Source organism: Solanum tuberosum, unplaced genomic scaffold, assembly GCF_000226075.1.
Source record: "Solanum tuberosum cultivar DM 1-3 516 R44 unplaced genomic scaffold, SolTub_3.0 scf00004, whole genome shotgun sequence".
Lineage (NCBI taxonomy): Eukaryota > Viridiplantae > Streptophyta > Magnoliopsida > Solanales > Solanaceae > Solanum > Solanum tuberosum.
Window position 1 is genome coordinate 1,208,824 of NW_006238930.1, and position 10,694 is coordinate 1,219,517.

Consider the following 10,694-nt stretch of genomic DNA (forward strand, 5'->3'; position numbering starts at 1 on the left):
TTCTTTGTTCATTCAAAGTCAAAGCAACCAAATCATAGATTGAGATTTGAAGTGATATAATTAATAAGGCAGTGTAAAAAATATTGAAATTAGAGATATTAGAATAATTTTTAGTAAAGCGAGTGAATCGTCGATACTATTATTAGTATCTATTAATATAAAAAGATATATTATTTTAATTATATTAGTATATTACTATTCTTTTCAAAAGAGATTGATAAATTATCAAGATCAATAACACATGATATCATATTCAAGTCAAACCATACTAATTAATAAGAAGACATTTTCTTTTGTTGTGTAAATATTACTTATAAATGCTTTTCCATCTCTAATACTCCATTCAATTTTTCATATATTACTGTAATTTGAGTTGGCAATTTTTATGTGATCTAAAATATGCAATAACAAATTCCAATTAGATTCTTTCTAAATTGAGAAGTATTAGTAACAAAATTTGGACATTAGAGTATTTTAAGGTCTATAAAAATCAGTTGGGGCAAAACGGTCGGCCAGGAATTGGCAGTCCTGCCCTCCCTCCATCCATCAACTCCCAATTTCTTTGGAGCTCAAACTGCTACCTTAGATTCTTCAAATTTCCCGGATAAAATTCCTCCCATTATATATCTTTTCTCGATTTCATCGTAAGTTTCTCACTGCTTACATTTCTGTTTCATCTTTTTAGAGTCAAAGTTAGGGACTTCGGTTCAAAAACACTAGTTAAAGATCGTAGCTTTTGTATTTTATGGTTCATTTTTCTTTGATAGTTGAATTAAATGGATATTGATGAAATACTTGGGGTATCTCGGCCTGTGAGTCTGACAAACAAGAGTGCGATTTATGTTTGGGGTTACAATCAATCTGGGCAAACGGGTCGGAGAGGGGAAGAGAGGAGTTTGAGGATCCCAAAACAGCTTCCTCCAGAGCTATTTGGATGCCCAGCTGGTGGTAATTCCCGTTGGTTGGATATTGCTTGTGGTCGAGAGCATACTGCTGCTGTGGCTTCTGATGGATCGCTTTTTACATGGGGTTTGACAATTTTTCCCTTTATTTCCCTTCATTTTTTCAGTATCCATGTTTTTGCTCTATTTCTAATTTGAATTGACTCTCATTTTGGTTACTTTACTTTATCATTTACAAGCTTTCCCAAAGATTTGATCTTTACTAGCCAAGTTTGGATTATATCATCAACTGTCTCTGTATTTCTGAATAAATTGGGTGGAATGAAGAAAGAAAACAATGGTCTTTAGTTTGATCAGGCTACCATTTGTCTGATGACATTGGATCGAAATTGGGTTGAGAAGAGTTTCTGAAGATGGTGTACACCAACTTTTTTTTATCCCACAAACTAAAGTGTAAGAGCTGAGACTGTTCTACAACAACATACCCAGTGTATCCCACAAGTGGGGTCTTGGAACGCTGGTGTGTATGTAGCCTTACCCTTGTGAAGGTAGATAGCGAGAATTTTTTATCAGTGGTATTTGTACGGATTACTTGTGTATACCACTGGCAAGAAGGCGAACTCTCATTATATATCAATCTTTTGCTCTGGGTGCTATTGACTTGACTACATTGTCACACATGTGGGTTGAAAGAAATTAGGAAGTTGGGAGGATAGATAATGACAGCAAATCTCCTATTGGCTTCTTCCAAATGAATGATGAATTCTCATGTAAACTGTGGTATCTTTTAATTTTTCCTTAACATGGTTTGGTCTCGGTTAGTTATCCATTTGCTATAAAATGTGCCTTTAAAAACCATTGCCCTATTCTTACTGATAAAAAAGGTCATTGCACTATTTTGTTGGTCATTTATTGCCTTTCTTAATTGATCTTGCTACAGTTTCGTGTATTTTTTACTCAAATAAATTCCTTGGTGTAATACATGTTTTTTATTCCTTTACTCAAAGAGATATGCTGCAAAGAAGAAGTCACCACTTTATGCATTTTAAGTTGATATTGAACAATTAGTTTTACTTGTAAAGTTAACCTCTTTGGGAAAAACCTAGATTTTAATTGATATTTGACAGTTAATTTCAGAAGCCTGTTCCTGCTTTTGTTTGTGGGGAAGTTGATTTTTCTTGTAAGAGAGTTGTATTTATTTCATTGCAACATGAAATAGTTTATAGAACACTCCTAATTTTTATACTTTCAAACAGGAGCTAACGAATTTGGTCAGCTGGGTGACGGATCTGAAAATGCTAGGAAGCACCCCAAGAAAGTGAAACAATTGCAATCTGAATTTGTTATTAGTGTTTCATGTGGAGCACATTGTACTGTTGCCATTGCAGAACCACGTGAAAACGATGGTAGCATGTCAGGTCGGAGACTTTGGGTCTGGGGACAGAACCAGGTCAGTCTCACAAAAAAAAACTTCAAGGCAACAGCTACCTTGTTTATTTGAGGTCACAGTTTGTTTGCCCGTGTTATTCTATGCAGGGATCCAACTACCCACGACTCTTTTGGGGTGCCTTTTCTCCTTCTACGGTACCAAATTTTTCTTGAGAATGTACTTTTGTGGAAATATCTGTGTTTCTCATGCAAATGTATTACTTCTGTTCTGTGTGGTCATAGTGGGGCTTAAGCATCTATCTAGTCGCATTTATGTTATGATAGCAGATTTACCTTTTCCTGAATTCTCTATCTAATCTATGCCCACTTTTTTTTGTTAAGAAGTTGCTTTCCATACAAAAACAATGGTGACTTGACATTCGCAATGCGCAACAAATTTTATGATATTTGTATGCTCTTTCAATTCATTCAGGTTATTCGCCAAGTTTCTTGTGGTGCTGTTCATGTTGTAGCGCTATCAGAAGAAGGGTTACTACAAGCTTGGGGTAATTTGCACTTTCTTAATTCACCTGTATATACAATTCTATGTTTAACATATCCTCTCAGTAATTTTGATGAAATCAGTGCACATATGTGTATGGATCCCTGCATGTGATTTTAGTTTTTATGTGTATATCCTCTATCAGGTTACACAGCCTTAGAGTTAAAAACATATTGTGTCATGTATTAATGAAAATTTTGTCACTGCTCTGGTAAAGCAGGCTATAATGAATATGGTCAGCTTGGCAGAGGTGTTACATCTGAAGGCCTTCAAGGCCCTCGTGTAATTAATGGATATGCTAAATTTCTTGATGAAGCTCCTGAACTTGTGAAGATTACCCAAGTGTCATGCGGGGAGTACCATACTGCAGCTATATCAGAGAAAGGCGAGGTGTAAGTGTTCATTGGACCTTTCTTGATGGAGATTAAGTTTTGATGCTAAACATGAGAATATGGTTATCCGCATGGCACAAGTGGACGTGGATGTCGAGGAAAATAAACCATAAAGATACACACTACTTGATTTGCAGGATTTGTTTTTTCCCATTTGTGGAACTTCTCTAATTTAATTTTGAATCATTGAAGTTGCCAGGTCCCACTGAAATATTACATTTGCAAATTTCCTCATGGCTTCTGGATTTGATTATAGGATTTTTTTAGATAGTCATTACTAAGAAGATACCTAGAAACTACCCCATTTAGACATACACACTAAAAAAGGAAGATAGAGTTGTTCAGTTCTCTAGGAAGTTAAAATGAATCTTCTGCTATTACTTTTAGTTTCTTTAGTAGAGACTTGGCATGATTGATGCATTTTTAAGTATTCCTGTTCTTAACTTTGTATGAGGGAAACAGTGGTGCATCCTTACTCATTTCTCCTTATGAGGTGGTATCAGTTTTGCTATGCATTAACTAAAATTTTGTTGTCTGACTTTGGGGTAACTTGTATCCACTTTACTTAATTCTTCTGTTCACATGTTAGCTCTTTTGAGTTTTGGTTATTTCGATCTTTTTTTTAATTTGATGACCATGGTGTCCGGACCAACTTTCGTGCACCTAGACTAATTCCACGGGATATTTGCCACCTCCTACCAGCAACAAGTACTAGGTAACTCTGTGCACCAAGGCTAGAACAGATGGGAAGAATCATGATAAGTAGGGATTTTTATCATGAAGTTCTTTGAGATAATAAATTTCCTTCCAGAAAGGACCCCTGATAATATTGTACTATCATTTGCTTATGTTATAGCAAAGCTAAGTTTTCTTCTTTGCTAGTTCTTTCTTGTGCTGGTATGAATTTCTGGTAAAAATCAAATTTCTTACCATAAATTGAACTTTTCTTGTGCTGTGATAAACACATCCCTGCTCCCCCGAACACTCTTAACCAGAAGCCAATAGTGGCCCTCTCCCACTTTGGTCCCTTAGTCATTGACCCTTCATCAAATGAATAAGAAGCTTCACGACATGTATCTTCATGATGATCTGCCATCTTTCTGCTGTACCCCTCATTATATTAGGACTTAACAACCGACAGGGCTTGTTGACTAAAGCTGATATAATTGTATTTGTTTGATTTCTTAATCACGTATTTCGTTGGGTCTCTTGAAGTCCTGTACAAATTAGTGATGGTTATTTTTTGCTTTTTTCAACAGATACTACTCTACAGATCATTTGATTGATACCCTTTTTCTTTCCCCTGTCCATTTCTTAAGATTTTGATACAGGTAGACTTATCGTTGTATCATTTTGACTAACTACAGCTATACTTGGGGAATGGGGAGCGTGGGACAACTTGGCCATTGTTCCCTTCAGTCAGGTGACAAGGAACTTTTACCTAGGCGTGTAGTTTCCCTTGATGGCATATGTATTAAAGAAGTTGCCTGTGGTGGTGTTCACACCTGTGCTGTGACTGCGAAAGGGGCTCTTTATGCTTGGGGTGGAGGTCAGGCTGGGCAATTGGGAGTTGGGCCATTAAATGGATTCTTTTCGTGCAAGCTCAATGAATCTGAGATGATGCTCCGAAATATACCAGTGTTGGTTGTTCCAGATGGTGTGCAACTTGTTGCTTGTGGGCATTCACACACACTTATTTCTGCTAAAGATGGACGAATACATGGATGGGGTTATAACTGCTACGGTCAAGCGGCTAATGAGAAGTCTACATATGCCTGGTATCCATCACCAGTTGATTGGTATGATTTGTGAGAACTATTGCTTGACTAGACGTTGGAAATCTTTTAATACAAAGTCATTTCTTATTTAAGTAACCCTTTGTACAGGTGTGTTGGGGCAGTCCGGAAATTGGCTGCTGGTGGTGGACATTCAGCAGTGCTGACTGATGCATGCTCGCTAAAGGAGTTGTGTGAATTTAGGCTTGCAGAAACAGTGAATCCATCCAATGCTTCAGTGGTTGAGGATGTCGCCTCAAGAACAGGAGCTGATGCTTTAGCACGACTTTGTGAAAGATTGAGGTAGAAATTCTATTGAAGCATTTATACTTCTGGTTACTGGTAAAATGATGTGCTTCAGATGTTCAAAGCATGTCTTGTTATAAACTTTCATTGCTTCCCCTCATTTTCTCCTTTATCGAAATTATTTTGTTGGCATTTGCAGGGAGCATTACTACAATGATGATGAGTTTGGTCTGTGAAATCATTGATGGGTGTTAAATATGTAATATATCAATTATTCAGCCATTGGGATTGATTCTTGAATTCATCTAGTACAATAGAGAAAGCAGTGTCTACTTTGTTTCATCAAAGTTGGTAGGTTTTAATTTGAAATGAATTGTTTATGCTAATACAAAACATGTACACCAAAAATTGAACTAGTCAACAAGTCTGAATAAACTCCGTTTTCATTTCCTTCCTGTACCCTAATTGCTATTTACTGTATAATTTTTCCACGCTAATCCCAAGCAAAAAAGGAATTAAAATCAAACAAAATATAGTTGGGACAACAATTAATTAGTTAATATTAATGCAACAAGAACGTGTAGTTTTATCATTTAAACTAGTTTTGTTATTTTAAAATATCAAAATAAGAGAGGTGAACGGTAATATCTAAAATCACAACGAAAATAAGTGTTATAAAGGTAAATCAAAAAGAATTATTCCATAATCGTTTTATCCTTTATTTAAGTTTCCGAATTGTTCCTTGGACAATATTGCCATCTTTAATTTTAGGTCTCTTTAATCAATATATCATCTCAGAATAATGCAATCTAAAATAATAAATGACTTTGTATGTTATTATAATATATACCTGATTCCATAACATATAAAATCGACGTAATATGCGCTGCTTAAATCTGTTTAATTTATAGGAATTAAGGAGGGATGGATAAAAATTAAGGATGAAAGGTTTAATTAGCTTAGCTAATTATACATCACAAACTGGAAAGTTGATTAATATTGTTTGGAACAAAACATATACAATTAATTAATATTGTTTCACCCTTCGTTGCTGACATGGCGGAGCATCCATGGCGGTATCAAGGAGGAATTGCTATTATTATTATTATTATTATTCGAACCCGGATACTGATGAACCTGACCCGATCCATCTCTGTTCATTCCTCCAAAAGCCCCCCTGTGATCGACACACATTATGTATGAATAATTTTTACACATCAATGTTATGTAACATGTTATGCGATAGCATATAACACAAAGTATTACTTATTGTGAGCAATTATATGTCGTAATAATTATCTTTTAGGTGATCTGATAGTGTAGAATTTACAGAGAGAGTACGTACCCAATTGTGAGGTTAGGAAGATGGTGAGAATGTGATGGAGGCACATGAAAAGTTGATGAGTTGGGTTGTGTCTTCTCGTTTTCTTTCAACTGTTTTCAATTCACAATTATTTTTTTATGTATATGTATATAAATTTCAACAAGTTTAAGATATATATACCTTCTTAGTTATCAAGTTGTTTTGTTCTTGGAGCGCTCTCTCCTGCTCATATATAATGCAAGTAACAAATCATCATAAATACATTGGAGCCTCGACTAATTAATTGTTACAACAAGATGAAGAAGAATATAAATATATCGTTACCTTTTTCTGCAGCTCAGAAATGGACTCGTGCATCAGTTGGTTCTGCATATTATTTAAGTGTATCATCAAATAACCTTAAAGTAACAAATTTATGGTACATATATAAAATGTGAGATTAATTAGTAATCAGAAAAATGATTAATTAATACGTACGGACCTTCCTGCTTCTAATTCGCTTTAACGAAGTATCAATCTGTTGCTCTATACTCTGGAGCTCACGCAAACTGAGAGGGTCCAGATCCTGACCCATGTAATGCCTACACATGATTTTCATGTGAACACATTTTATATTATATCAACAATTGGAGTTTGGCACCAAAACAGACACTACTTTGACATGTCGTCCAAAAATGGGGCAAACAGGCTCTTACATCCGATCAACTCCATTTTAAAAAGGGTAGGTTTTAAGGTATATAGTGTCTGTTTTGGTGCGAGACTCTGAACAATCATGTATAATCAATAAATTTCATCAAGTGAAGGGGGATGCGTATTACCTTATATTTCTTTGTAAAAGTTCAATCCTTGACATGAGCTTTGGATACTCCACACTCCAATTTTCCTACAACAAATGCATCAATGAGATCAAAAGGATAACCAAAGACAAGAAATGAGAGAGAAACTAATTAGCAAGTGTTTGGAAAATATATTAGATTTGAAACTAATTAAGGGGGAAAATGTATTTGATTGATGTTAACATTAGATACAAAATTTATGAAAGAAATTAAGACTTTGAAATATATGATTAATTTTAAATATTTCATCGTATTTCTGTGGCAATAAAGACTTGCTAATAAATGATTCTTTCCAAATGCAGAAAAAAAGGCCATATATTTTTTTGATTGACTTAAATTGAAATAGGTTCATATAAATTGAAACGCAGAGAGTATTTCAATACTTCACTATAAGACCTCATTTTATTTTTTTACCAACAATGATAAAATTCAAAGGATAAATCAAGAGAAAGAAACATTTAAGTATTAATTTGCATTTACCTTGGGATCAGAATCATTTGCATTCATCTGTGTCTCTGCATATGAGTATCTTTCATATCTTTCAAGAATACTTTCCATACTAAAAAAAAAAAACCCAGTAAGAATATTGAACTTAACTGTATGACCTAATAGTATAAAAATTTATTTTCTTTTTCATTTACAGTTACTAACTATTCCATTGATATACAGTAATACTTAAATAGGCTTCTAGCTAGGTTATTTTAGAATGAGAAGTTTTTTGCATTTTAATCAGGTTATTTTGAAAGAGATAGATCTGATTATTTTGAACTCTAATTTAAGCTGATAAATATGCAAGGTGGGAGTGGCCTCCGTGGTGGCTAAGATGAGGGAAGTGAGACTGAGATGATTGAGTCTGTGACGAGGAGATGTGCAAATGCCCAAGTGAGGAGGTGTGAGAAATTGACAATGGTGGGTTTAAAGAGGGGTAGAGATAGACTAAAAAAATATTGGAGGAGGGGTGATTAATTAGACACACATGCACGAATCTACAACTTACTGAGGTGAGAATATGATCATAGGAGGATATCGAGGTCGTGGATAAGGGTTGAAGGTTAGTAAGTAGTTAAGCATTATCACGCTTTCCTACGGTATAGATTTGGTGGTAGTTTGGTGCAGCGTGCATTTTTCTCCTTTCATACCAATAGTATTAACACTATTCTCATAGATTTTTGTCCTTCAATTTCTGTTACTACTGGTTGTTTTTTGTTCTTCTATTATCACATTATTTTCATGTTCTTTCCTATTATTGGATATGTCTTCTTTTCTTCTATATTTTCCTTTTCACACTACTTTGGTACTTCGAAAACAATCAATACTCTACTAGGGTCAGCATACACTAGCTCTATTCTTTCCAGACTCCACCCGTAGAATTACATTAGGTATGTTTTGGTTGTTAATTAAAGCTTGAAATCATGATCAAATAAAGTTGCTTACAATTTACTATAACAGGTAAGGCTATACCTAGATGTATGCCCAAGCTAGTGCCTTTTTTTTCTAGCTGAATGAGATTGTTTGACAATATTTTGCCACAAAATTGCCTGTTCTACAAGATTCATCATAATCATATAGATTTGTCAATGTGTAAGATATGCCTTTAATAAGTTAAAGCTATACTAGAGGCCTGAACAAATCTAGTTAGTTGGTCTTTTAAACTCATAATTTACATAACTCGTTATGTATTGATTGTTATTACAAACTTCAAGATGATTATTAATCAATTTTAATATAACATGAAATCATAGACTATAAACAATTAACTGAAGGATTTGGATCAATATTAATTCGTTCGGAAAACCAAACCATTTACTTTCTACTACATACATAAAAGATTTAACTTGTCATCGATCAGAAGATAATATATACGTTGACAGTGTAAAAAATGTTTACGCTATCATTAATGTGTAGTAGACATGTTTTTTGTATGCATAGGAGTTACTAATATCCTTGGAGTACACGTACGTCATTGAGAGTGCTCCTCGTACTATATATCACTGAATGAACTGACAAAGAGGCACAAGGCTCTAGGCTTACAAATGAAATGCTATTTCTTCAGCTTTTGCTTTTAATTTGTTGTTTTTTGTGCATTTGATCTAATTTTAATGTAATAATGTCAATATAAAAACCAAAATACTAACATGACTACCTGCAAAACATATATGGAAACACAAGGGAAGTAATATACTTATGAGGGTAACTTTAGGGATTTGAAGGGTAAAATATCATTTTTATTTCGTGTAGCACATATAAATAAATTTCAATGCTTCAAAGATGAAGTTAGCGTTTGGTCATAGATTTTGAATAAAATTTATCTTCAACTATCTAGTTGGTTGAGTGACTTTTACTTCTGCTCACAAAACTTCAAATTTTTTCCAGGTTCAAACACACTGAAGTTCCAAAAAGCACACCTTCAAGAAAAAAAACCTCAAATTTTCAAGTTCTAAATTTAACTTCAAAATCTAAGGCGAAACGGGAGCTAAGAATTTAGAAATATGTGTACTGATCGAAACCATCAATAATCACTTGATTTACTTTTTGGAAGAAATAGGAGATCTAGTTTCAATGTAATTAATTCACCAAGCTAAGAACAAATGATCTAAATCGTACGTAATGAGAAAGAAAAAGTAATACTAAGTTTTAACTGAACATACAAACAATTACTGAAATTAGTGCATGAGGGCATCAATGAAGTGATTAATAATTAGCTAGTTTATTAAATATACATAGCATAGTACCAATTAGCATCCCAGTTGTTCCGTCGTTAACCTAATAATGTAAAAATTTGAAGGGTAAAACATGATTTTGTTTTTGTGCTACATATATAAATAAATTTGAAGGCGTTTAATCATAGATTTCGAATTAGTAGAGTACCTGGAGTCAGTGGAGGAATACTGGAAAAGTTTGCCTTTGGTAGAAAACACAATCAAGGCAACATCAGCATCACATAATACAGAGATCTCATTAGCTTTCTTCAACAATCCAGATCGTCTCTTTGAGAATGTTACTTGCCTACTTATCTTGTTCTCGATCCGCTTCAACTCTACCCTACCTCTTCCCATCTTCGCGTATTTGAATTAGTCGGACTTATTGAATCGTATATATATACTACTAAGAGGAGTAATTAAGGTTGTTCCCTACCATGTGAATGATGGAGAGGTTTGTTTGGATTAATGGAAAAAAATTAGTGGGACTATATGGAAGAAGCATGAGAACAAAGGTGTAGGGGTGTTAATTTGTTGATTATTGATTGATTGAGTGAAAGGGCACAATAATAACCTGATACAAGAGGAGG

At 34.3% G+C, this 10,694-nt stretch overlaps 2 protein-coding genes across 4 annotated transcripts; one reads left to right on the top strand and one right to left on the bottom strand.

Moving 5' to 3' along the window:
* The first annotated feature begins 386 nt into the window (after positions 1–386).
* On the top strand, positions 387–5,695 carry LOC102601190 (ultraviolet-B receptor UVR8). 3 transcript variants are annotated; one of them, XM_006338272.2, is made up of 9 exons: positions 388–644; positions 768–1,029; positions 2,159–2,352; positions 2,439–2,486; positions 2,764–2,836; positions 3,053–3,224; positions 4,592–5,023; positions 5,111–5,302; positions 5,445–5,695. In XM_006338272.2, the coding sequence occupies exons 2-9, from the start codon at positions 777–779 to the stop codon at positions 5,479–5,481; spliced, it is 1,401 nt and encodes a 466-aa protein (XP_006338334.1). In that variant the 5' UTR covers positions 388–644; positions 768–776; the 3' UTR covers positions 5,482–5,695. The 3 variants fall into 3 exon arrangements, with proteins under 3 accessions (XP_015162100.1, XP_006338334.1, XP_015162097.1); XM_015306611.1 differs by having other exon boundaries at positions 388–1,029; XM_015306614.1 differs by lacking the exon at positions 5,445–5,695 and having other exon boundaries at positions 387–1,029; positions 5,111–5,306.
* A 485-nt stretch (positions 5,696–6,180) lies between these two features.
* Positions 6,181–10,694, bottom strand: LOC102602089 (truncated transcription factor CAULIFLOWER A). The gene is made up of 8 exons (XM_006338275.2): positions 10,274–10,694; positions 7,886–7,964; positions 7,388–7,452; positions 7,051–7,150; positions 6,894–6,935; positions 6,750–6,791; positions 6,591–6,679; positions 6,181–6,422 (listed from the first exon to the last, which is right to left on the bottom strand). Exons 1-8 carry the CDS (start codon positions 10,459–10,461, stop codon positions 6,284–6,286), a joined length of 744 nt encoding a protein of 247 aa, XP_006338337.1. The 5' UTR covers positions 10,462–10,694; the 3' UTR covers positions 6,181–6,283.

What these genes read in the sequence shown, in the direction of transcription:
- LOC102601190 (XM_015306611.1), top strand. Translation starts at nt 777, where the DNA reads ATGGATATTGATGAAATACTTGGGGTATCTCGGCCTGTGAGTCTGACA. An exon ending in TGGATCGCTTTTTACATGGG is followed by an intron (nt 1,030 to 2,158) that starts GTTTGACAATTT and finishes ACTTTCAAACAG; the next exon opens with GAGCTAACGAATTTGGTCAG. An exon ending in CGACTTTGTGAAAGATTGAG is followed by an intron (nt 5,303 to 5,444) that starts GTAGAAATTCTA and finishes TGGCATTTGCAG; the next exon opens with GGAGCATTACTACAATGATG.
- LOC102602089 (XM_006338275.2), bottom strand. Translation starts at nt 10,461, where the DNA reads ATGGGAAGAGGTAGGGTAGAGTTGAAGCGGATCGAGAACAAGATAAGT. An exon ending in TATTCCTCCACTGACTCCAG is followed by an intron (nt 7,965 to 10,273) that starts GTACTCTACTAA and finishes TTTTTTTTTTAG; the next exon opens with TATGGAAAGTATTCTTGAAA. An exon ending in TTTCTGAGCTGCAGAAAAAG is followed by an intron (nt 6,792 to 6,893) that starts GTAACGATATAT and finishes ATATATGAGCAG; the next exon opens with GAGAGAGCGCTCCAAGAACA.